The 26525-nt window shown below is 55.3% G+C and overlaps 1 protein-coding gene across 1 annotated transcript in view; it reads left to right on the top strand.

The window, feature by feature from the left end:
• The first annotated feature begins 124 nt into the window (after window positions 1-124).
• NADSYN1 (NAD synthetase 1) overlaps window positions 125-26525 on the top strand; it is a 37717-nt gene continuing 11316 nt past the window's right edge. Inside the window, exons 1-16 of the mRNA XM_072790346.1 lie at window positions 125-272; window positions 2812-2872; window positions 5499-5615; window positions 8968-9021; window positions 9325-9414; window positions 13861-13912; window positions 16993-17081; window positions 17207-17324; window positions 17663-17794; window positions 21020-21094; window positions 22022-22146; window positions 22607-22655; window positions 23073-23175; window positions 23602-23770; window positions 24723-24858; window positions 25477-25583. Coding sequence (XP_072646447.1) covers window positions 188-272; window positions 2812-2872; window positions 5499-5615; window positions 8968-9021; window positions 9325-9414; window positions 13861-13912; window positions 16993-17081; window positions 17207-17324; window positions 17663-17794; window positions 21020-21094; window positions 22022-22146; window positions 22607-22655; window positions 23073-23175; window positions 23602-23770; window positions 24723-24858; window positions 25477-25583 — 1562 coding nt within the window. The 5' untranslated portion in view covers window positions 125-187. The remainder of the gene's footprint in view (window positions 273-2811; window positions 2873-5498; window positions 5616-8967; window positions 9022-9324; window positions 9415-13860; window positions 13913-16992; window positions 17082-17206; window positions 17325-17662; window positions 17795-21019; window positions 21095-22021; window positions 22147-22606; window positions 22656-23072; window positions 23176-23601; window positions 23771-24722; window positions 24859-25476; window positions 25584-26525) is intronic.

Genomic DNA, 26525 nt, shown 5'->3' on the forward strand with positions numbered 1-26525 from the left:
GCGCTGCGGGAGCTCCCGCGGCTTCTCGGCGGCGCGGAGGGGCGCCTCCTTCCTGCGCAGGCGCGGCCGCGAGCTCGGGGGGAGGGGCGGGGGCGGGGCGGGGGCGGGGCCTGCCGCCGCGGCTCTGCGGCCCGGACCCGGCGGACCCGCGCGGCGACCCGGAAGGGCCCGAGCTGCCGCCGCCGCGATGGGCCGGAAGGTGACGGTGGCCGCCTGCGCGCTCAACCAGTGGGCCCTGGACTTCCAGGGCAATCTGCAGCGGATCTTAAAGAGTGAGTCTGGGGCGGCGAGGTGGGGGCAGTGGTCGGACGGGGTGGGACGGGGCAGGGGGTCGGGCGGGGGGACGGGGGTGCAAGGGGGACGGGGTGTGGGGGAGCGGGGGTGCAAGGGGGACGGGGTGCAAGGGGGACGGGGTGCGGGGGTGCAAGGGGGACAGGGTGTAGGGGAGCAGGGGTGCAAGGGGGACGGATCCAAGGGGGACGGGGTGTAGGGGGGACGGGGTGTAAGGGGGATGGGGTGTAGGGGGGATGGGGTGTAGGGGAGCGAGGGTGCAAGGGGGCCGGGGTGTAGGGGAGCGAGGGTTGGGACGGGATGCAAGGGGGACAGGGTGCAAGGCGGACGGGGTGTAGGGGAGCGGGGGTGCAAGGGGGATGGGGTGCAGGGGAGCGAGGGTTGGGGGGACGGGGTGCAAGGGGGACGGGGTGTAGGGGAGCGAGGGTTGAGGGGACAGGTGCAAGGGGGATGGGGTGTAGGGGAGCAGGGGTGCAAGGGGGACTGGGTGTAGGGGAGTGGGGGTGCAAGGGGGACGGGGTGTAGGGGAGCGAGGGTGCAACGGGGACGGGGTGTAGGGGAGCGAGGGTTGGGGGGATGGGGTGCAAGGAGGACGGGGTGTAGGGGAGCTTGGGACGGGGTGCAAGGGGGACGGGGTGTAGGAGCGAGGGTGGGGGGGATGGGGTGCAAGGGGGCGGGGTATAAGGGAGCAAGGGTCCAGGGGATGGGGTATAGGGGAGCGAGGGTTGGGGGATGGGGTGCAAGGGGGACAGGGTGTAGGGGAGCGAGGGTTGAAGTACAGGATGCAAGGGGGGACCCGGTGTTCAAGGGGAGGGGTTGTGCGGGGGACTACGGAGGGGGGCAGGTGAAGGTCCTTGTGATTCACACACTTACCTGCTCTATGGAAAGTCACAGCCCTGGGTTTGGAGACAAATAAGATGATGCATAATGACCACTCCCTGCCCCCTCAAGTGCTCAGGGCCCCTCCTGATTGCCTGGTGAGGACACTGGAGGTAGGACAAGGATGCTGCAGAGACAGAGATGGAGGTGAGAGGCTGAGGCTTACCTGTCTTCAGATGCCCTTGGGGTCCAGTGTGGCTTAGCTAGCGCTGAGCTGCCTGAGAGTTGCTGAGTTGCCCTTGTTTAGAGGCGCTTAAGGGGAGGGTTGGCCAGCCACTGGCGAGGAGGTTGTGAAGAAGTGTCCCACGAAAGGTGGTCTTGTGACCAGACAGAGAACTGGTTCCTAATGCAGGTTCGGCAGCTTGCCATCAACACTTGAGAGACACATGATGAGGGGTAAGGAAAGGTGGCTCTATTCAGGAACCAGGCAACCAGAGAAGATGGTGGACTGACCTGTCAAAGGCCATCTTCCCCACGGGGGTGGGGGGGGGGTGGGGGGGGGCAAGTTTTCAAAGAGGAAGTTGCAGGAAGAGGGAGGGTGGCCTTATGCAGGAGCAGCAGGTTTCCAGGCAGGAGGCAGTGGGGCAGGAGGCATTCGGATGTGACCCTGAGCACACTCACTGGTGCGTCCCCCCAGCTGTTTTCAGATGTAGTGAGGCTCATCTGGGAGAGTTTGGTCCTTCAGTCCTCAACGCCAGTGGTCTGCAGATCTTGGGGAAAGTAGGTTTGTTCTGCTACAGATCCAGGGATTTAGGTCAGCAAGCAAGGAGCGTGTGAGCTTGAAGCAAGTCAGACTTTAAGACAGTGGGAGTGCTGTTAATAGCATCTGTTGCCTAGAGAAAGGCCTGATGGGGAGAAGCCGGCCCCAAGAGGGAAGCAGAGTAAGGGGTGAGCCTGCAAGCTTAGAGACTAGGGTGAGGTTCTAGCGGGACCACCATATAGTGAGCCTTGGCACCAGCTCATCTGTAAGCATGAAAGACCTGACTACTTATACCTCCAGCTACAGCGGGGCTGTCCTGGGCAACCCTGCAGGTGTGCTCACCCCAGGCCATCTTGTTCGGAGCTGCTCCCCGCAAGAGGGTTTGCTAAAAGCAGGAAGAACAGGATGATGCAGGGGAGGGCATGTGCCCCAGACCTCCAACCTCTTTTTTTTGTGACATAAACCTGCTTTCATCTCATCAGAGCGCAAAGTGTATGTAGTTAGAGCAAGGCGGTCAGTGGCCAGAGCTCGGTCTCCTTTCGGGTGGCCTCTTCTCTGCAGATGCACACTGGGGCACTGCTGGCCCAAACCAGAGGTCGCTGGTGCCACTGAAGGCTGTGGTCCTCTGAGTCCTGCTTTCTCTCTGCACTTGTTCTTTCACATCTGCCTGTTAATGAACTACCAGGGTGTGGCTTCCTCCTCCTGCCCGGTGCTAAGGGTCAGCCCTGCAGGCTCTGTGTCTTATTGCCTGCAGGGTAAGCAGGGCCTGTGGGAGTGCCTGTCCTTGGCTGCATGGGGTCAGGGAGACCACTGAGTGCTTTTGTTTGTGGTTTAGCTTTTTATCACACCTATTACAGCAGTGTTTTATCTGCCTTTGACTATGTTATAGATGCTGAAATTGCTCTCTGTCTCTCTCTCCCTCCCTCCCCCTGGACCTGTAGGTATTGAAATTGCCAAACGCAAAGGAGCAAGATACAGGCTGGGACCAGAACTGGAAATATGGTGAGAGCAGAACGCACAGACCCCGCAGGGAAGGCAGGTGGAGGGATCCGTGTCAGCTCCCCATCATGGAAAGGCAGGGAAGGGGGTCGGTATGGAGAGGTGCGGATGTGCGGGACTGTTGAGGGGCATCAGAAGCCCCTGTGTGGGCCTGCTTTATGCCTCTGAGCGAGAGTGCCCAGCCAGGCTGGGCAAGCCTGGAGTCCCGTGTTGGGTCACTAAAGTTGCTGAGACTTGCCAGCCGGGGCTGACGTCAAAGCCGTTCTGCTGGCTACCACCCCCCCCAGGTCCTCCCTTTCATGTTTGGCCCACAGCAGGTCTCTCTGGTTGTGGCCTCTCCCCACTCTGCCTTTTCACAATGATAGGGAAGCCAGTTCCTCCTTGTCCCTTATTCAGAATTAAGCAAGAGGCCACCACAGGCAAGTCCCTTACAAGCTATGATTCTTTTGTCACACGTGTCAGCTGCCCTCTGTGCCCTTCTGGGTCCCCATGTGTGCACAGTCCTGGTCATTGGTGGAATCAGAAGTCCCTCCTCAGGCTGTGATCCTGCCTCAGTTTCTGGGCTTCATGTAGACAGAATGTCTCCTCCCAGTGGTCCTCGAGGCTACTCCTGTCATTTTCTTCACTAGCTAGACTTCTGTTCTTGGAATCCTGACTTTTCTTGGGCTGTGTCTCCTGTAATTCCAACAGCATTTGTCCCCTCACTTAAACTGGTCTTCAAGACACTCCTCGGCTAGCTGCCAGGGCCCTGGGGTGTCTCAGTGATCTCTACCATCAACAGCCCAGTCCCCCTGGCATAATCGCTGCTCAGGCCCCTCTAGGTTAGGTCTTTGCTCCTTGTCCTGTTCTCTCCCCACACCTGGCCCCCAAATCCGGACCAGTCACTTTAGCTACAGGATCCCAGGATGGTACTTTTGTATCTGTTGATAATCTAAGGAGGAGGCTCACGTTTATTATTGGTGACTGTTTGCAGAGAGGAAGCTGGGGCAGGAGGGAGCCAGGCCCATTCGCTGAGCACACCTACTCCCTGTCTCTGGCGGCCAGGTCTCCAGCTCACACCCCAGAGGGGGCACTTGGAAAGGGAATGAGAGGCCAGTGCCACCGGGGATCTAGAGGTCCTTTGCTAGAAAGCCTGGCTGTGTCCTTTGAGCCAGTTCTGTAGACTTTGCAGATGGAAGGCTGCTACCTAAAATGGGCCGGGGGCGCTTACAGTCCCTGTTACAAAATGCCCCTCCAGTTGTTGGCCAGCCAAGGGAGCAAGGTGTCAGCTGATGGCCAGATGTCAGGCATGGGACATGTGGCATCCATTGCCATTAGGTATCGTGGGTGGACTGGGAGCTGCCAGGGCATAAAACCTCCAGAACAAGACTCTCAAGACTCTGCCCGTTGGAGAGGAAAGGCTAGCCCAGGTCTTGAGCCCTCAAGGGCGCATCTCCTTGACCTCCTTTGCATCTGAGAACCTGGGCTTTCCTTCTCAGAACTGAAGGCTGAGAGTCATGCTTTCCAGACATTAAACATGCAAATGCCAATTGGGGGTGGGGGGCGGTGGTGCTCTATGTCCGTGTGCACAAAGTTTGCTCAGGACTTGCAGCATTGCTCCTAGGCCGCCGCACAGGAGGAAGGGAACATTTTTGAAGATTTAGAAGTAGTTTACAGTCACTGTGCGTTGTTCCTGGCACACCTGTGCCTGCAGACTGCTGGCAAGCTCGTCTTCACACTTTACAACATCCCAGAGCACTGTATGAGTTTTCTGGGGCTGCTATAACACAATTCCACAAGCTCAGTGGTTTCAAACCGGTGGAATTAACTCACAGTTCAGGAGTCCAGAAGCCCAAAATCAGGGTGTGGGCAGTGCCCTGCTTCCTCCAAAAGCTCCAGGGGAGGATCCATCCTGCCTCCTCCAGTTATCTCTCCCAGTCCCTCATCCTGTGGCCACATCCCTCTGTGATCTCCCTCTTCACACGCCCCCTCACTGGGTCTTCTCATCCTTCTGTTAGATTCAGGACCTGCCCTCATCATTTGGGCTCATTTCCTCTTTAGATCCTTAATTCCCTATGTAAAGAAAGACCCTTTGCCCAAATATGGTCATATTCATGCATTCTGGGGGTTGGGATGTAGACACACATTTTGGGAGGACACCATCCTGCCTGCTCCCAGCACAAGCATGTGTAGCAAGAACTAAGAGTCGCTCTGTGAGTGGTAATGGAGTGATATTAATGATCATCCTTGCCTGAGGAATGCAGTCTGTGGGTCTAGTTTTGCAGATCTGTGTGATTTTGGCTCCATTAAAAGTTTAAAAAAAATCCACAGCCAGACACACAGACAAGAGAGAATTTTTCATAGTAACTGAAAGCTTGGAGAAAGAGCCTGGGGCTGGGGGTTTCTTAATTTCCAGGGAAATGCATCCTCTTCTGTAACAGTGATCCTAACTCTGGTTGCGTGGTGAAATCACCCAGGAAGTTTTGAAAAGACACCAGTGCCTGGTTGCACCCCTGCACATTCTGACCCCATTAGCTCATCGGCCCCTGCTGACCTTCCCCAGGGCTCCTCTCCTCCCCAACTCTGATGTGTCTCTGGGGTTCCCCTAGTACGTATCCAGGGCTCACCTGTCTGCTCCCTTCCTCTGCAGTGGCTATGGATGTTGGGATCATTATTATGAGTCGGACACCCTCTTGCACTCGCTCCAAGTCCTGGCTGCCCTTCTTGAATCTCCAGTCACTCAGGATATCATCTGTGATGTGGGAATGTAAGTGCCAACGCAGGCATTGGGAAGGCAAGCTCAGAAGATAAGGCTCGAGTGTGAGCTCTCTGGCACCATCTGACCCTCAGGGACCTGGAATCCGCACATTCCAAATAGGAAAGACCTGATGTTGAAAGCGGATTTTGTACCCCACCCCCCACCCCCACCAGCCTGTAGACCCTTGAGTCTCCCAGGAGAGGCAGCTCTGGGACACAGTTTTTGCAGGTTCCCCCAGAAGCTTCTGCATGTGTGGGAGCACACTGCACAGGTGGGAGGGCAGTGTTCACCTTGTCACACAGATGGCACTTTCTTCCCTTAATGCTAACTCCTGGGACCATATGGTTCTGGATGGTACAGCTTCCACAGGTGCAGGTATATACAGCTTGAGTAAGTGGGGAGGGTGTCCACAGGAGCAGGTATATCTGGTGTGGGTATGTAGGGGATGGGGTCCCCAGGTGCAGGTGTATATGGTGCACGTATGTAGGGGGCAGGTCCCCAGGCATAGGTGTATACAGTGCAGTTACACAGGGGGCAGGTCCCCAGCCACAAGTATGTACAGTGCAGGTATGTAGGGGTCAGGTCCCAGACGCACGTGTATATACTGCAGGTGTGTACAGTGCAGATACATAGGGGGCAGGTCCTCAGGCACAAGTATGTATGGTACAGATACATGGGGGGCAGGTCCCCAGGTGCAGGTGTGTACAGTGCAGGTACATAGGGGGTATGTCCCCAGGCACAGGTGTGTATAGTGCAGGTACATAGGGGGCAGGTCTCCAGGTATAGGTGCGTATAGTGCAGGTAAATAGGGGGAGGGTCCACAGGCGCACATGTGTATAGTGCAGGTACATAGAGGCAGGTCCCTAGGTGCAGGTGTGTACAGTGCAGGTACTTAGGGGCAGGTCCCCAAGGGCAGATGTGTATGGTACAGGGATGTAGGGCCAGGTCCCTAGACACAGGTGTGTGTGGTGCAGATGTGTACAGTGCAGGTACATAGGGGGGCAGATCCCCAGGCGCAGGTGTGTATAGTGCAAGTGGGTACAATGCAGGTACGTAGGGGCAGGTCCCCAGGTGCAGGTGTGTATAGTGCAGGTACATCTGGGGCAGGTCCCCAAGGACAAGTATGTACGGTGCATGTATGTAGGGACAGGTCCCCAAGGGCAGGTGTGTACAGTACAGGTACATAGGGAGCAGGTCCCCAGGCACAGATGTGTACAGTGCAGGTACATAGGGGCAGATCCCCAGGTGCAGGTGTGTATAGTGCAAGCACATAGAGGCTGGTCCCCAGGGGCAGGTGTGTATGGTGCAGGTATATAGGGACAGGTCCCCAGGCACGGGTGTGTATACTGTAGGTACCTAGGGGGCAGGTCCCCAAGGGCAGGTATGTACAGTGGAGGTACGTAGGGGTAGGTCCCCAGGTGTAGGTGTGTACGGTGCAGGTACATAGGGACAGGTCCCCAAGGGCAGGTGTGTATGGTGCAGGTATGTAGAGACAGGTCCCCAGGCGTAGCCCCTGGGTGGGGTTCCATCACTGCTCCTGTGCGTCTGTGCCATCCCTACGGAGTGACAGCGCATCAGTGGGCTTGTGTATGTTTCCTGTTTGTGTCTTCAGGTCAATTCTACCTGGTGGGAATAGAGCCAGGTGTGCCTTCTCTACCTTAGCACGGCCTTGCGTGGGCCCAGCCCTCTTTCCCACCTCACTGTGACTTGCGTTGATTGGGGCCTCATTCAACAGCACACATACGGGATTTTTAACCCACTTTGTTCACGTTTATCGTGATTCTGACATGTTTCCATCCTATTGCTGCTGTGAGAAATTATTACAAATGTAAGGCACGAAAACACCACCAATTTTTTGTCTTATATTTCTGCACATCAGACGTGAAAACTGGGTCAGCCAGGCTGGCTCCTGGAAGTTCTTGGGGGGATCCCGCTTCAAGAGGCTCCTGCATCCCTCGACCTGTCACCCACCTTCAGAGCCAGCAGTGCTCCCCTGCAGTTCCGCTCCACACTCTTGGCTCCTGCTCTGACCCCCTCTTCCCACATGGAAGACCTTGTGATTACATTGGGCGTCCCCAGGTCGCCCAGGATAATGTCCCTGTCTCAGGGTCTGTAACTCAGTTATCACATCTGCAAAGCCCCTCTTGCCATGTGAGGTAATATATTCACAGGCTCCAGGGGTTAGGACGTGGATGTCCCTGGGCGTCCTGGTGTAGCCACCACGGCCGCTCATTCCGGCTCTTGTCCTCCCCTGCTTCCTTTCTGTGCTCTGCGTTCTTCTCTTGGCTTGGAGTTTATAATCCTATTTTTAAAAATATTTATTTATTTTAGAGAGAGAGAGAGAGCAGGGAAGGGGCAGAGGGAGAGAGAGAAGCAGATGCCTCCCTGAGCGGGGAGGCCGATGTGGGGCCCAGTCTCACAACCCCAGGATTGTTTCCCAAGCTGAAATCAAGAGTCAGGCACTCAACGTTCTGAGCCACCCAGGCGCCCCTATAATCCTATTTTTATTTTTCTACTTCTCACTCTTAGAATGTAAACAACCTGGGGCAGCCCAGGTGGCTCAGTGGTTTAGCACCGCCTTCAGCCCAGGGCCTGGTCCTGGAGACCCAGGATCAAGTCCCACGTCAGGCTCCCTGCCTGGAGGCTGCTTCTCCCTCTGCTTGTGTCTCTGCCCCTCTCTCTCTCTCTCTGTCTCTGTCTCATGAATAAATAAATAAAATCTAAAAAAAAAAAAAAAAAAAAAGAATGTAAACAGTCATATTTATAAAGGTATTTTGTTTTCAAATCTAGCATTTATGTGGACCTCTAAGCTTCTGAATGAAACAGCAATTATGTCATGATGTCCTTGGTACCTGCCCAGCTCTGCCCTGGCAGAGGGCCTGGCTTCCTGCAGACGGGGGGACACGTGAAGTACCATGTGGGAGGGGTCCAGACACAGTGCTGGACTAATGTATTCAGCTCCCCCGCCCCACCCCCAGCCCCAAGACCTGCCTCCTAGAAGGGGTGCGGGTCACAGGTCAGGAGGCGCTCTGAAGGGGAACCTGGAACCAGCACAGGGGCTGGTGCTAGAGGTCACTGGGGATGGAGAGGTGATACAGTGACGGGGCTGTGTGCAGAGGCAGGGGCGGCCCCTGCGAGGTATGAGAATGGTGCAGGAGGAAAGGAAGAGCCCTGAGAGGGAGCGATTGCGCTCCATTTACAAGGGTCTCTCCTGTTTAGAACTTATATCATGGCGGAGGCCCTTTGAGAAAGCCCCAGAGGAACCTTCTGACTCTCTTACAGGCCCGAGGGTGCTTTGTACTAAAACAGACATGTGATTTTGCTGCTCACAGACACACGTGCATGTCCCCTCTCTTCACAGGCCAGTGTTGCACCGGAATGTCCGCTACAACTGCAGGGTGATATTCCTCAATAGGTAGGTGGCTGCTGGGAGGGAGTGCCCAGGTGACACAGGCGTCCCTCCTCCTCCTGGGCTCTGCCCACCACGGACGCCTGCAGGTGTTAGAAGGAGAGAGACCATAGCATAGGGCTGCTGCCCAGAAGCCGCTCGAGGCAGTCTTCACGTTCCCTGGGGTCCCTGGACCTCAGCCACCCACATAGCACACTTGCTGGGTCTAGTGGCTCTGTCATCATCCACTGGCAGGGGAGGGTGGTCCTGTGGGCTGCTCCTTGTGACCAGGTGTTCATCTCAGGAGCCATCCTGTTTTTCTGCCTGTAGGAGGATCTTGCTCATCAGGCCCAAAATGGCCTTGGCCAACGAAGGCAACTACCGGGAGCTGCGCTGGTTCACCCCGTGGTCAAGGAGCCGGTAAGACCCTGTGCCTGGCGCAGGGAAGCAGTTTGAGACTACTGCGTGGATGTTCCGTTCATGTCTTTCCCACGCAGCCTCGGTCCACATCATTGGGGGGATTTGTAAGCATTTGGGACAAGTTCCGGCCATTTAGGTGCAGCTGTCTTGAGGCAACTGGTTACAGTACAGCCAATATATCACAGAAAATTTATCAACCACTGGGCATCTTGTGTCTGGAGCCATCCTGCAGCCCATTGCTTTGGGCTGTCGTCTGCACGTCCTCTGCGTGGCAGCCTCCCTGGCACCTCCCATAGGTAGTCCATGTGTGACAGCCTCGGATGTCTCCAGACTTTGCCAAGCATCGCCTGGGGGCATGATCACCCTTGGGCAAGAAACCCTGCCTTGTTCTGTTGTGGGGTTACTGGGGCTTATGTACCACTGCTGCTACTACAGGTAGAACTTTCAACATTTTACCTTCAAATGGTCCATATTTTTGCGTCGGAGAACTTTGGGGTTTTCTGTATGCCCGCTTCCTGCACAGTTCTTGGGACTTCTTCTCCCAGTCCTGAGCCAAGCAGCCGCCTGCCTCTCTTTCTCTGACGAGTTGCTCATTCCCTGGAACACGGCTTCCAGTAAATTCCAGAGGTTCCCACCATGCCCTCCTGAGGCTGATTTCTAAATAATGGCATACTCCTCAAGGATATAATCAGGACAGCCAGGTGGGAGAGAGGCACGGGGCAGGCCATGGGGGTGTACCACTCTCCCCAGGTCTCCGTGTGGTCGCCAAACCAAGAGCTCCCCGAACCTCGTTCTTTGCAGTTTTCTGGAAGCTTCATTATAGGGCACGAATGATTAAATCACTGGCCTTTGGCCACTAACTTAACCCCCAGCCTGGCTCTCTCCCCAGGTCTGGAGGATCTTCAACTGCCAGACTCGTGGCTTGGCTGCCCTGGCAACCGTGAGAGCTTTCCCTACCAACATGTATTAATGTAACAACACCTTTGTGGCTTTTATCTCTGGAAAATCCCAAGGGCTTTGGGAGCTCAGTGCCAGGAAGACCAAATGTTTCTTATGATAAATCATAATTTCACACTTTGTAAGCAGCGACCCAAGGAAACTGAATTTTTGGACACCTTCCCTGCCTTCAGATGTCTTTATTGGACCCTTACATGTGATGAATAGTTTTACAGAATTTAAAAAAACAAACAAACAAAAAACCTAGCTTCAAAATAACTTTTGTGCATAGTTTTAAACATATCATTTGAAGGATTGCCTTTGGCTCACGCCCTTGCTGGGGAGAAGCCTGGTACTACTCCATCTTCTTTGCTCTCATCTCATTATTTTCTTTTCCCCAGGGCACATGGAGAAACTTCTCGGTATCCTTAGTGTTTTTCAATTTTGTTATATGGGCCTTGGGTGAGGTCTTCTGTGGCCCGTAACCCGGAGACCCCAATCCTGTAGTTTTGAGAAAGGTCGTCCGTCCTTTCTAGGAAGTTTCTGTTCTGTTTTCTGTTTCTGAAACACCTCTTGTTGGGGGATTGGACTTTGTAGACTGTCTTCTCTGCTCTTATCTTTTCTTTCCCACATTCTAGAAGATTTTATCATCTTTCTATCTCTACTAAAATTTAAGTTTAGTTCTCTTATTTTTCATTTGAGAGCTCTTTCTCATTTTCTCATATTTTCTTACGTAAAGCACCTTTTTTGAAGACCCTCGTTGATCCGGGCCGCACAGTGGGGTCTGTAGCGCTTAAAGAGCAGGTGGTCACTTGGAGGTGGGAGGTCGAACCCTGACTCTACTGTTTGGCTGGGCCACTTCAGGCCAGCAAAGCAACCTGACTTTCTGCACCTTGGGGACGGTCATGGCAATGATCCCATGGGGTTGTGGTCATGAATGACATGAGGATGACATGAATCTGTGTGTAAAGCGCTGAGCACAGCATCTGATGGATGTTAACATGGCACCCATGTACTTGTGGTCTCTTTAGTTCTGAGAAGAGAGCTGGCAGGTGGTGGGGACCCAGCAAATATTTGTCAAATGCCCAAAGGTTACTGCTTAGGTGTATAAAGGACTCACAAATCAATAAAAACCAGAAAAAATATTCAATCAGAGAAACTCAAGCAAAAAATAAAGGTACAAAGAACAATAGAAATTGGATAGAAGTGAAAAACAAATGTGTGAATAGATGCTGAATGTCACTAGAACTCAGGTTGATATAACCTGGCACCACAGCGAGATTTCTTTCTGCGCCACCAGAGTGACAAAATTAAACGGTCGGAGAGCGCCAGGTCCCGGCAAGGATCCCAGGCCAACTGGGACTTTGGAAAAGTTGGGTGTTGCCTTGTGAGGGGCAGCAGTGTCCCCCGTGCACCAGCAGAGTGGGGACAGAGGGGGTCACAGTGAGGCCAAGTGACGGGGGTCACTGGCTGTTGGGGAGCGCAGCCAGTGGCACGGCCGTTCCTCCGCGGGTAGAGCTTCAGCCAAGTGTGGCCTCTACCTTCCTTGTCACGTACACCCAGTGGTTTTGACCTACCAGAGGGACTTGAGTTTTGTGAACATTTCTCTTATTTCCCAGTTTCAGAGGCTTTTGTTATTTTGCTGTTGTTGTCCAGGAGCCTTTGCATTCGGGCATCAAGGGTCCGTGGTCTTATGGGTCTTTCCTCTGCTCTCTGCCCACTTACCGCATCTTCTCCTGTGGTTTGTTGCCAACCTGACCTCTGTGCCATGCTCCCCGGGAGACTCTGTCCTGCAGATCTGTGCCCGTCCGGTGTTTCAGACCCTTCTCATCCTATGCAAGCTCCCTTTCTGTCTTTTTATATTCTCTGATCATCTCTTCTTTGAGATCTCCTACTGAGATGTGTTATCTCTGAATTTCCTGGGAGCATTGCATCTCTTGTCTCTGCCATGTGGATGTGTGGGTCTCACGGTGGCTCCTTCAGACTGTGGCTTGTGTGATTATGCCTGTGGAAGGGGTGGCTGCAGACACCAAGCTGGAGCAGCCACCTCATGCTCTGGCACCGTTGAAACGACAGAGATTTTTCCTTCTGAGCGCTGTGCCAAAATGGTCACAATAGTTGGGCATGTTACCATGTCCCTGCCTTAGTAGTAACCACATGACTCGTTCAGGCCTCTTAAGATATTAGAAAAAAATAACCCAGTTCTTGACTGCAGATAATTTAAGAATCTACTCATTTTCATTATGTTCTTAGATGCACCCTGAGATTTAAGCATGGTAAGACGGGGGGCACAGGGGACTCTCGTAGCTCCTAGGGGGCAGAGAAGGCTTTTGATCGACATGGCCAAAACTGGTTTCTTGGCAGGAGTACGCATCTAGAATTTTTCCCAAGGATGTTGGCTGGGAAGAAAGGGCATCCAGCCAGAGAAGGGCACAGGCCATTCAGAGGAGGCGGGTATGGGAACCATGGGAAGAGGTCGGGCCAGCCTGAGGCAAGCGTTGGATGAGAAGGTACAGGGCGGACTTTTACTCATGCTATTCTGGCTCTTGGCGAGCCCTGGCAAAGCTCACCTGCCACATGCAAGGTGACCGCCGGCCTTGGAGCAGAGACTGAGAGCAAAGGTGAGCACATGCTGTCTCCTGGCGTTCTTGCTTTGGCCTGGTGCTCAGTGGGTCTTGGTGGGGGTGGAGGGCAAGGAAAGGAAGGGGCCTTGGGTGGGGGGGGCTCTTCTCTTTAAAGTGAATTTTGACGCAGTGATGTCGCCATCGGCAAACCTGCAATTGATGGATTTGAGGGCTTCCTGTGGGGTGGTGGGGTGGCTTAGAAGTCAGCAGAGTGTCCACATGTCCCCATCCCTGTTCTTAGTGTGGGCAAGAAGGCAGCGTCCTCCAACGGCCCAGCCTTATAGTTATACCTAAGTAAAAGCACTGAAGTCATCCTGGAAGGCTCTTGTGAATTCTGTTTGTTTCTTGAAAAAACAAACATACACAATTAAACATCTCAGCAGTATGTCTTGTAATGGCCTACATGCGGACGGGTCTGTGAACCTTCGATCACCTTCTATCTCTCTGTGCGGCCCCTTGGGAGGCCTTGTACTGTGTGTTCTACTCTGTCCATCTTGTACACTTTGGAGCATAATTCAACCATTTCAGGGATAACGTAGGTTTGTAATTGTGCATCAGGCTAAGGCGGTGTGGTGTGATCCTTTGGACCCAGACATTCCACCTAGATTTCCCCCTGGGGAAGTGTAACCACTGTTGAGAGAATGCCCATGACACATGTCTCAGGAGCCCTGGACACCAGGGCGTGGGGAAGCTGAGGCGGTTGAGCTCCTGGGCACTGTGGTGTCACTGAGTAAGATGCCCCAGAGCTTCATCTGTCCGTCCTGTACGCCTGTTTCCCTGACGTCGATCGCAGTGGCTGGTGTGAGTGCCTGACAGCCCTCACCGAATCATGAGCTTGCAGCCCCCAGTGTGCTCATCCTTAGATCTGTGGTGTTTCCCTCCCCAGGCAAACAGAGGAGTATTTTCTCCCCCGGATGATACAGGACGTGACAAAGCAGGTGAGTGTCTGGATGAATCTTGTCTTCCAGCCAAACGTCACTGCTCTAGGCTAATGGTGTGGCACGTGGAGGAGGACCCTTTGGGGCAAGGCTACCAGAACTGCCCCGGCTGCCAAACAAACAAAACCAAACACAGGGAGAGATTCCTGCACACGGAGGGAGGATGGAACCCCCAGTGGTGGGGGCGCCTCCATTCTCTTGCATTGCAGGCGCTCTGCTTGTTCGTGCCTCGCCCTCTCCTCTGGCTCACCCTGCCAGGGTTCCCAGGGGGGCTGGGACTCCCAGGGAGCTGGGGAGGAGTCCCCACCTTGCCTTAGTGGGCTGTTTCTTGCTGGGGCTGCAGCTTGGGCCCAGGGGCCACCCTAGAAGCCAAATTAGCGGGGGCAGGACAGTTCAAGGAAGACTTTACCCCACGGCCTATTCATTCTGTGAAGACCCAGCATCAGAAATCTGTCTTGTCCATTGGACCTGCCGGCCAGGCCTTCAGAGCTTTGATCATCCAGCCTTGTCTGGCGGCCTCGTCCACCATCTTCCTACTGGAAGCTGCAGGGCTGATGGCTGGAACCTTGTTCGACCCACTTCTCATGGGTGCTTGGAAGCTGGGGGCACAGAAGGGGTGTTTTAGCAGGGCTGTGACTTCTCTAGTTTCTGCCTGAGTGCCCATTCTGGTTGCCAAGTGTATTAATTTCATAAGAAAGCACCACAGATGGAGGAGACGTAGTGGAATAACAGATACTTACCTCTTAGTCCTGGAGGCTAAAGCCCGAGGTCCAGGCACAGGCAGGCGGGGTCCCCCTGAGGCCTCTCTGCGTGTGTGTGGATGGCTGTGCTCTCCCTGGGTCCTCATGCGGTCGGCCTCCGGGCATGTCTGTGTGCTTCTCCTGGTAGGGAACCTGGTTGTATGGGATCAGGGCCACCCTGGTGACTCCATTCTTACCGTAACCACCTCTTTGAAGGACCCAGCTCCAGATACGGTCACAAGTCTGAGGTGCTGGTGTTCAGGGCTCCAACATCGGAATTTGAGTGGGATGCAGCTCAGTCCACAACACCAAGTTCTCTCTACCCCTAATTACTACACTACCAGGATTTATAGAATCTCTCCAGTGGCGGAGCTGGCAGGGATTCAGCCGATCATAGGGAGGACTGAGCTGAAACACGGTCCCACTCCCCTGCTTCCCACCGGATTCCGGCTCCATTTGCCTCTTGGCTGTCAGCATCTTCCTCTGTCTCTTCCCTGGAGGACAGTGGCTGCCCTGGCCCCTGGACAGAGGTTACCTCCTCTCAAGAGCCAGACTGTGTCTCTGGCATGGGCTTTGATTTGTGAGCGAGGCTCTTCCAGGGGCCAGCTTGGGCTCAGCACCTTCTCCATGGATAGTCAGGGTCAGGCAGGCTGAAGCTTGGGCAGGGACTCGCAGCCAGGTCTGGTCACCTCCAAGGTGACCTGGAAACTCATCTGACCATGAACTGCAACAGCGAGCACATTTTAATATGGTCCTGACCCAGGATAGACTATGTCTGTGTGTGGATTTCCGTGTGTCTGTGTCTCTGGGGTGGGGGTCAGGGGGCGCTGTCTCTGGAACAGACCTGTCTGCAGTAGTCCTGAGTGAGATGCTCCCCATTTCATTCCGGGATTGTAGCATCCTACAGACCATCCCAACAGAGACGCACTAAGCTGGTGTGGGACATAGTCTGTGGTTGGAAGGATTTTGCTTGGTAGTTGGTTGAAGCTGGCTGTGTGAATTGGTCCCAGAAACTGGATTAAAGTGTGTCCAGGAACAAGGGACGGACAGCCCAGGACCTGCCATGCGTGTACACTTTAGGCCGGGGGTGGGGTGCGGTCAGTGAGCATGCATTTGGGTCTGTGCTTTACCAGCCTGTTGCTCCAAGCCCTGGCCTTGTCACGGCAAGATGGTGTGTGGAATCCAGCCGTGCCAACGTGCTCAGATTTGCAAGGTGCCAGGCAACCCCACGGTCCCACAGCGGCCAGTGGGGGTCCTGGGTGAGGGCTTTCCTCACAGCCACAGTGAACCGTGAGCTTGTCCTTGGCAGGAGGCATCAGAGAAGAAAGAGCCAGGTTTACACAGTGGTTCTTGCCCTCAGCAGTAAAGGGTGTTGAACTCACACATTCCTGCAGTCAGGGAGCCTGACCAAGTGCCCTGGGACACGCGCGTTCCAAGCCTCAGGATTATTTCTTGTCTCATTGTAACTTTGGGTTTAAGAGAGGTGGCCAAGTTGGGCCTAGGACAGCGTGTACCAGAGAGGTCAGCATGCCTGTCAGAGCATTCCACGCCCGCACAGCCAGTCAGCACACGGTTGTCTCAGGGCCTCATCACACCTGTCTGGCAGCCTAGGGAGGGTCCACCCCTGACCCCTGAGCTCCTGCCACTTCTGGCCCTGCCACCCAGGAACTGGTGGATTTTCCTCAGGTTTCTTGAATGAGACTCAGGTCATGGCAGACCTGGGGCAAGGGGTGGGGACCGAACCAGTCAGACTGTCAAAAGCGTGGGTGATGCAGAAAAGTCCATAGTGCCACAGCCAGCGTGGAGTGGCCCTCATGAAATGAAGCCTTTTACTCTTTTTTTTTTCTTTTTTTTTAGATTTTATTTATTTGAGAGAGAGTATGTGTGCATGAATGGGGGGAGCAGCAGAGGGACAGGGAGAAGCAGGCTCCCCAGTGAGCAGGGAGGACCCCAGGGAGGACCCCAGGACCCTAAGATCATAACCTGAGCCAAAGACAGATGCTCCACCCACTGAGCCACCCAAGCTTCCCAAGACTCTTTACTCTTAATAACAATGACTATAGGAATGTATGCTGATGGAAACTTCAAGAGTGGAGTGCCATTTGTCACAGCCATAGTGAGCCCTGTGGCCACGCCAGAGCACAGCCACCAGCTAGTGAACGCTGTGACCACAGGCCATTCGTGTTAGCAGAGATGTCAACTGGTGCTGGGCCACCTGGGCTAGGAATGCTCCCAAGCTAAGGAGGGACTCACTAGGGCTGGAAGCAAAAGGGCAGCAAGGTTAGAACACATCCCAGATGGGGCATGACTAAGGGATCTCATGCACCCTATCCTCTGCAGGAAACTGTGCCCTTTGGAGACGCAGTGCTGGCCACCCGGGATACCTGCATTGGGAGTGAGATCTGCGAGGAGCTCTGGACACCCCACAGGTCAGCCCAGCCCCATGCACACAGCAGCACTGTCGGCGTGGCCATGAGCTATGGAGATAACGGGGCTGGGAGGGCGGGTCAGGGCACACAGCCCTCTTCTTCCTGTCAACTGCCTCTGCCCACAGCCCACACGTGGACATGGGTCTGGATGGCGTGGAGATCTTTACCAACGCCTCGGGCAGCCACCACGTGCTGCGCAAAGCCCACGCCAGAGTAGACCTGGTGACCATGGCCACCACCAAGGTAGGCATGGGGCTGCAAGGTGGCCGCTCTTGCTGGACAGCACGACTCAGCGAGGTGCTGTGTCGTCTGGTCACTCACAGGATGGGTTTGGGTTCAGCAAAGCCAGGTTTGGGTCTTGGCTTTGTCGTGTGGGGTTTGTGTTCCATGAACCCCCCACCTTCTCCAGTCGTATAAGGCTGCTGGGAGGCGATAATGGACATTGGGCCTGATGCCTGGTGCTTTGGAAGGCCCGGGGGTCCCAGCCCTAGGCCTCCGGCTGTGTGCATGCGGTTTCCCTGCAGGGTGCTATTTATGGCATGGTGGGAGGTGACACCTCTGCTACCGCTCACATTTTCCAGAATGGTGGGATCTACTTGCTGGCCAATCAGAAGGGCTGTGATGGGGACCGGCTCTACTATGACGGGTGCGCCCTGATAGCGATGAACGGCCACATTTTCGCACAAGGGTCTCAGTTCTCTCTGGACGACGTGGTAAGAGCGGACTCGCATGCCTAAGGGAGCGTCTACTCGGTTCTGTGACTGTGCTCTTGCTCAGGACTGTTTCCTCGAGGACCCCCAGAGCCGGGGGGCTCATGCGGCTCATAGCAAGTCCTGCCTGCTGTGATGGCTCCACCTTGGCCACAGTCAGGAGATGGGCCCCCACATAGCATGCAGCCCAACCTGGACAGATGAGACCACTGCAGCCTGTGAGTCACCCATGTGCAGCACATGAGGGACCCTAGCCTCACAGAGTCACCGTTGGGGACAAGCCAACAGGCAGGCGATGTGGCGGGCAGGCTGTGTCGTGAGAGCAGAGTGGGTGACCCCCGGATCCCCCCAGGAAGATGTGGGGTTGGAACCCTCCTTGGGAATAAGCAGGAGCAGGTCCTAGTATGTGCACAAAGAGGGTCCTCATTCACAAGAGTGGAGCGGAGGAGAGCTCAGTGAGGCCCCTTGGGACCCACTCACTCTTCCCACACATCCAGGCACATGCGTGTTAACTGTAGGCTCAGTGCTACCGTGGCCTGAGTCCTGGGAGCCCCATGCTCCTCAGGGGGAGGCCTTGCTCCGAGGGGCCATGTGGTCTCACTGGACACAGCCAGCTGGCTGGGGTTGGTCGTGTCTGCACAGATTGCTGTGGGATGCACTCAGAAGAGGCGTCACTGCAGCCCCGGGGCACAGGGACACGGCAGGGGCAAGGTCACAGTCAAGAGGGCAAGCTGAGAAGCCTGGCCTGTCTTCCCCTTGCTGGGGCACAGGCCTCTGCGAAGCTGATGGAAACTCGCCCCCCTACAGAGAACATGGGTGTGGGCGCCGTCTGTCCAGTTGTCCGTCTGTCCAGTCGTCCGTCTGACCATGTTTGACACGAATGTCCCAGTGTCCCTCCCGGGGAAGGCACCTGAGGAGAAAGTCCTCGGGGAGAATTGTTTGCTCTCCCTTTTGTTTTGGTTTTTGCTTTTAAATTCAAAACAAAAGGATACTGCTGTTATTGCCAGAAATGGACATGCAGGCCAGCCCCACCGCAGGTTCAGATCATCAGCCCCAGCTTCACGGTGGGCCCTCACGCGGCATTAGCCCCCTATCACTGAATCCACCTGAATTGGGGGGCAGACGGGTAGAAATGCTAATTCATTTTTTTTTTTATTTTTATTTATTTATGATAGTCACAGAGAGAGAGAGAGAGGCAGAGACACAGGCAGAGGGAGAAGCAGGCTCCATGCACTGGAAGCCCGATGTGGGATTCGATCCCGGGTCTCCAGGATCGCGCCCTGGGCCAAAGGCAGGCGCCAAACCGCTGCACCACCCAGGGATCCCCAGAAATGCTAATTCAGAGGCAGCTAGTAGCAGTGCAAGCTCACAGCGTGTTGTAAATTCTCCGTAACTCTAACATCATTCACTTTTTTGTGCTCACGTCAGCAAGGCCAGGTGACGCCTGGTTCCTTCACAGCCTTGCTGGGGTTGTCGTCAGGGACCTGGTTATAAAACCAAACTTGGTTTCAAAGTGGAGCAAGTGAATTCCATGATGATTTCTTACCCGATGGGCAGGAGTTTGGCGGCAGGGACACCCCTGCCATGGTCGCCCAGGCCCTGCTTGCCACTTGATGGCATCCCCAAAGGCCTCCAAGTATTCAGCATTAGCCACAATGAAGACGGAAGGGTTTGACTGGAAAGGTCAAGTTCGTGCAAAAGGCAGTGAGTGTGTCTTCCTCACCCCAGTGGACTGCCGGCCGTCCTTAGGCCCGGTCTGTGTGGCCAGACCCTGGGCTGGGTGTCAGAGACGTGTGCACCTTGCCAGGGATTGACTGGCATGGGTTGAGGGTCAGCTGCACCAGGAGAGCAGGTTCCGGGCCCAGCAGGCCTCACAGCTGGACCCTCGCAGACCTGCATTTGAAGCACACACCCAGGTGTTGGCAAGCACGTCTCCCATTGGGGCCCCTCAGGCTAGAATTCTCTGATCTCGTCCGAGTGTTCGGGGAGGGACGTGGCATCCCTGCCCTGCCACTTCCTACATGATCCAAAAGAATTGTGTGGCACACGGAGCCATCGCACAGAGCCACAGGTCCGTGGACCCTTCCCTAGGACGCGCTTCTTGGGCTCTTTGAACCTCACAGGCTCTCTGACACCGAGGGACACCTCGGTCGGGCGTTCGGGGAAGAATGGAATGGGGCCATCTGCTCATGAAAAGATTCACACCATCTCTGTCTTTTTATCTTTTGTGGCCTCACACTTCCCTTGGTTTTGTCTCGTGGGAAGCACCATGGCTTTGGTGGTCCGTCACTCTGGGAAATGATGAGAGAACTGGAGGACAGATAAGCTCCTTTTTCTCTTTCTCTCTGGATGTGTCCAGCTTGGGTTGGGCCCAGTGCTGACAACGGCAGCTGCCCACAGGCCTCTTGGTGGGAGGGGGTGGCTGCAGCTGCCTCGCATCATGCGGTGCTGCACAGGACCAGCTCTCACTGCCCCCGACTTGCATGCAATGACACAATGTTTTCGTGACATAACTAACGGAGTTTTTTGTTTGTTTTTTTTTCATAAAGAAAGGGATCATGTATATGAATTAGAACCTTCTCTTTTTTGCTCTCTATTGAGATTTTATTCTTTTTCTATATTGTGGTATACTTGGACTCTTAATACTCCTGTCTGAGGTTTGAAGACAGTGAAGTGTCACCCGCGGTCACACAGGCAGCACATCCAGGCCCTCACGTGGATTGCCGGGGCTCTGGCTCCACCCACCTCTCAGTTGTACCCCGGCTTGGCCTTCCCCTGCGTGGGCTTGGATTTGGGGTTGCCTCTCCTCCTGATCACAGGGTGGCTGCAACACCTCCAGCTATCTCATCTCCATATAACCACGCATAAAGCAGAAAAGTGGCCCTCCCATGCTTCTTTTTAAGAGGGAGACACTAAAAAAAAAAAGAGGGAGACACTGTCTCAGAAGTCTGTGGCAGATATGGATTGGTGGAATCGGGTCCTGTGCCGGGATTAAGGTCCCACTGCCCCGTGTCTGAGTTCACTGGAGGCTCTGGTGGCAACAAGGAGAGGGAAGGGCTTTGGGTCAGTAATGCTGGCTGGACCCCTGGGAACCCACAGGTCCCTAGTCCCTGCCTTAGAAGGTGTGACTTGCATGTGCAACTTGGGACACCTGTGAAAACAGCCAAATCACACGTGTGAGTGGGAAAAACAGGAAATCACACTTTCTCTCTGAAACCTCTTCCCCAGGAAGTCCTCACCGCAACTTTGGATTTGGAGGATGTCCGAAGCTACAGGGCGGAGATTTCATCTCGAAACCTGGCGGTGAGTTCGTAAAGACATATGCGGGTGCTCGAATGCCCTGGGGGCTCTTTAAAAAAAATTTTTTTAAGAGAGAGAGCAGGACAGAGGGGTAAAGGGAGAGGGAGAAGCAGACTCCCCGCTGAGCAGGGAGCCTAATGCGGGGCTCGATCCCAGGACCCCGGGATCATGATCTGAGCTGCAGGCAGACACTTCACCGGCCACCCAGGTGCCCCTAAAATGGTTTTTAATGACCACATTGTGGAGCTGTTGTTCCCATGCCCCCCTGGGATTCGGTGGTTTTTGACACACTCATGGGGTTGTGCAGCCACCAGTACGTCAGCACAGAAGGAACCCAGACCCCGCATCCCCCTCCTGGCCCGGGAACCACGAGCCTGCCTTCCGTGTCTGAAAATCACCTGTTCTGCATCTTGCACAGAGACGAAATCAGGTTGGCATCTGGCTTCTGTCGCTGAGCAGAACATTTACGTGGTCCAGGTTGTAGCAGCTGTCAGGGCTTCATGCCTTTTTACAGCCAAAGAATATTCCATGAGAAGGGTACACCGCAGGGTGACCATCCACCCGTACACCGCAGGGTGACCATCCACCCGTCCACTCAGGACACGTGGACGTGTCCACTTGCTCTCTGATGGATGATGCTCTGGAACGTTGTGCAAGTTCTCATGAGGACATTTCCTCTTTGTCTTGGGGGCGCACCTGGGAGGGGAACCTTCTGTGCTTTCATCTTGAAGGGACTCCTGACTGTCCACAGCAGCTGCCCCTACCATGTATGAGGGTTCCAACACCGGTACCATCTGTCTGTCTGACTCCAGCCATCCCGCTGGGAGCGAGGGCACCGCTGTGGCCTCGATGTGCGTTCCTGCTGGCTGACAGAGCAGCAGCCCCCGAGGGCTTGGGGTGCAGGGGCGTCATGTCCTGAATCTCCATCAGGCCAGCCGGGTGAGCCCCTACCCCCGAGTGAAGGTGGACTTTGCTCTCTCATGCCGCGAGGACTTGCTGGAGCCGCCGTCTGAGCCCGTCGAGTGGATGTACCACAGTCCGGCTGAGGAGATCAGGTGGGCTGCCTCTTCGTGCCCGTGGGGGTGGTGCTGCTCCTGGGGCCACAGGGGCCGCAGCAGTGCGGGCAGCTGGTGCCTAGGACCTGCCCGGGATGGGCGCCCAGTTAGGAGGAAGCCGTGCGGCCTCGGGGTTGAAGGCATGGGTCGGTGCAGCCAGACTGCCTGGCTTCCTCAGCCTGGGGACTTGGGTACAAAGGCTCTGCCCCTCCTTTCCTTTTTGTATCTCAGTTTTTCTGTTTTAAAATGGGGCCAAAGAGATCACCTACCTCCCAGGGCTGTTTGGAGACCAAAATGCATTTATTCACATAAAATGCTTAAAACAGAGACTTGGTGTATTGGGAGGGCCCCCACCACTGGCAGGTGTCCCCAGCGCTGCTCCTACCTTGGCACCTGCCCCCAGGTAAACTGCTGACCAGGTCAGCAACTACCAGACCTCACACTTCCCCTTGCTCCCCAGCCTGGGACCCGCCTGCTGGCTCTGGGACTTTTTAAGACGCAGCCGACAGGTAAGGTTTCCTGCGTTTGTGTCTGATTCTGTGGCAGACTGGTGATTTTTTTTTTTTTTAATGCAAGCATTTCTTCAAGCTGCCTCAGTCAGAAGCTTAGTCTACATTAGCCAGAGGCCAAGGGGCACACAGGGGCTTGACTCCGTCTTTGGAGTCTTGTCTGATGACACTCAGAGTGACGAGACACCATCTCCCACTGGTTCTGTGGTCATGACATCTGTAACTTATTGTGGAGAACTAGTCCTAAGTGCTCTTCACAGTGAGAGGTTTCTTTTCCCTCTAGAAAGTCCTTCTGAAACATGCAGGGCATCTTTCTTCCTCCCCATGTTGTGGCTGGAGCTGGGCTAAGTTTGGGGCACACAGCTCCTCCGAGGCTCAGGAGGAACCTCACACCCGCACTTGGTTGGCCCATTCCAGGCCGGGTTTTTCTTGCCCCTGAGTGGTGGGGTGGACAGCGCAGCCACCGCCTGCCTCGTCTACTCCATGTGCCGCCAGGTCTGCGAGGCCGTGAGGAACGGAAGTAGGTGGCATCCGTTGGTCTGAGCGAGGCTCCAGGGGGTGAGGACTGGGCTGGGGGACCCCAGGGTATGGCCATCGTGGGTGAAGGAGGCTGTGCAGATGCGCTCAGATGTCACAGCAGGACCTGGGGCAGCAGGCCATCAAAGTCCTTTCATGGGGCTTTGGGCCAGTGTGGCTGAGTCCATTGAATCAGATGCCCACTGCCGCTGTGTGCTGGCAGTGTGGCCCAGTGGGAAGACCCGGGTCAAAATCCTCCCCGTGCACTGTGTGTTGACCATCCCCTTGGTGTGCACTCCAGGAAAGTGAAGGGGATGCTACGTACATGGAGATGTTGCCGGGACGCAGGGGGAGGGACTAGGCGCTGAGCACGGCGCACAGTGCACAGCAGCTGGCCACTACCTTTTACTCGCCATCTGGTGGTTTTCAGACCAGGAAGTGCTGGCTGATGTCCGGGCCATCGTGGACCAGCTCAGCTACACACCCCAGGACCCCCGAGACCTCTGCGGGCGCCTGCTGACGACCTGCTACATGGCCAGCGAGAACTCGTCCCAGGAGACATGTGACAGAGCCAAGGAGCTGGCCCGGCAGATCGGAAGGTAGAGGAGGCTGCCGGTGTGGGGCATGGGCAGGCCCCGGCAACGGGATCAGAGCCCACACCCGTGGTTAGATGTGCATGTGGGGGTTGAACAGATTGCTGCAGCCCATCGTGAGCCAGGTTTTAGGGAAACGGCTTCAGGTCCCCCCAGACCCTGGCTCTATTGGATTATCACCCCTCCTCCCTGTCTTCCTTGTGTCCCAGGCAGCGGCCACCAGGGTCATGGGCTCCCCCAGTGTGGGAGCCAAGACCCCACTCACAGCTCAAGGGGGGTGGTGGCGCTGGCTCTGTGACAGCCTGCTACTCTCTCTACCCAGCTGGTTCCCTGTACCTGAGGAAGGTGGAGACGGGGAGACTCAGTCCATTCGGGGTCTTCCATTTGTTCTTCTGCTGGGGGAAAAAATGAGGAGTTGCCTGTCTATGCACTGAGGTCAGCTAAAGCCTGCCCCCTCCCCAGCAGCACTGCTCCTGGGTATGTCCCCAAGGGAACAGAAAGCAGGGGCTCAGATATTTGTGCCCACATTCATGGTGATGCCATACACAGCAGTCTGAGTGTAGAAGCAGCTCGAGTGTCCGGCAATAGATGGATGAGGTCTGTGCACAGAATGGGGTATCAATTGGCTTCAGAAAGGAGAGATGCTCAGATACCTTGTACCTTGTGATAAACCTGGAAAAGTGTTGCTCAGTGAAATATGCCAGGCATCAAGAGGCACAGAGAGCAGGAATGTCCCCATGGGCAACCCTGCAGACAGAGAGTGGGGTCATGGTCAGGGGCTGGGACGGGGGCTGCAGGGCAGGTTCTGGAACTAGACAGAGGGACGGGCTGCATAGCACCTTGAGTGCACTCACTGAGTATGCACTTTCACATGGTAGAAATGGTGTATTTGGGGCTTTGTGTGTTTTACCACACATGCACGCACACACCTTGAACACACCGACCCTGTCCCCTACAGCCACCACATTGGTCTCAACATCGACCCAGCAGTGACAGCCGTCGTGGGGATCTTCAGCCTGGTGACGGGTAAGAGGCCTCTGTTCGCGGCTCACGGTGGAAGCAGCAGGGAGAACCTGGCGCTACAGAACGTGCAGGTGAGCCTCCCAGCCGGGCCGCGGTCACCGCATGGGGCCTCGTGGGCAATGCCGCGGGAGTGCATGCACACGTGTGTGGTTGTGCATGAGCATGAGTGCATACGCGTGTGAGTGTGCGAGAATTGGTGGGTGAGATGTGATACGCAGGTGTGCGTGTGGGGTTTCTGCATCTTCCGGGAGTGGCTCCATATGCCCGCCCTCCCTCCCAGGTTGCTGAGGAGCTGGAGCCCGGCCGGTCAGTGCGGAGAAAGAGGACCCTGGGATCCAGCCGCTGGGCTCTGGCCCATCTCTGTCCCTTTTCTTCCAGCCAGAGTGGCTGTCCATCCTCCGGGGGACAGCCAGCTGTGAAGAGGGTGGAACAAGGGGCCGGGATTTCCTTGCAGCCCCGTCCCATGACTGGAGCTCTTGGCTCCCCAGCTCTGGATCACCCCATCTTTGATACAGGCGCCACTCGCTGAGCAGCTCTTAGGCCAGGAGGACCCTGTTTTCTCTGGATGCTAGAAAGCTCCTACACCACTTGGGCTCCCTTTCTCTGGAGCTGTGCGAGGAGCGGGTTGTCAGTGGGCATGTGCCCCCCTGTGTCCAGCACAGGGTGACATTTCCTGTTGTGTCCCCTAGGCTCGGCTAAGGATGGTCCTGGCATATCTGTTTGCTCAGCTGAGCCTCTGGGCCCGGGGCGCTCGTGGTGGACTGCTGGTGCTGGGGTCAGCCAACGTGGACGAGAGGTGCGTGTATCCGACTCCTAGCACCCAGATCTCCAAGGGTGTGTGCTCCCTGACGGTGTTTCCAGGCCCCAGCCAGTTCTCACTGCGTCTGCAAGACATGGTGTGGGGGTCACATCACCCCACGGCTCAGGCCACGTCTAGCACCCATGGGACATCATTGCTCCAGACCTTCATGATGACTCGGTGTGGAGACAAGTCAACACCACTTCCCTCTGGCGCCCCGCCCACCAGCCCGGCTCAGACCAGCTGCACCTGCTAGGAGCTCTTCCATTGTGCTGGGTCTGGAATCTATCTCCCTACCCCACCTCAGGCAGTTTTGCCCATTTCTTTCTCCTGGGCAATCCCACCACATCCTACATCTAGTTTTCACTCCTAACCAGACAGCTCACCTCTGATGTGGACCAGAAATACTTTGTCATGAATTCGCCAGTGAAAAAAAACTCAGAGCCTCCCTGTTGTTCCCCAGGTAAATTTCAGCTGACCTTTAGGGTGAACAGTGGAGGCTGGGAGGCTTCTCCAGCCTTGACATCTCCAATTCTCTTAGGCAGGCCCCGCTCAGGTGTTCTCACTGCTCCTTGTTAGCGGAGGGGGGGCAAGAACTTAATCTGTCATTTGTTTATCTGTTCATCTCTACATCAGTCCATCCATCTACCCCTCCATTCATCTGTCTACCAATCCATCCATCCATCCATCTGTCCATCCATCCGTCCACCTATCCATCCATCCATCCATCCGTCCATCTGCCCATCCACCTATCATTCATCTGCCCATCCATCTATCAGCCTATCCATCCACTTGTCCATCCATCTGTCCACCCATCCATTGGTCTGTCCATCCATCCATCCATCCACCCATCCATCTGTCCACCCATCCATCCATCCATCCATCCATCCATCCATCCGTCCACCTATCCATTCATCTGTCCACTAATCTATTCATCTC

This window comes from Canis lupus, chromosome 21 (assembly GCF_048164855.1).
Source record: "Canis lupus baileyi chromosome 21, mCanLup2.hap1, whole genome shotgun sequence".
NCBI lineage: Eukaryota > Metazoa > Chordata > Mammalia > Carnivora > Canidae > Canis > Canis lupus.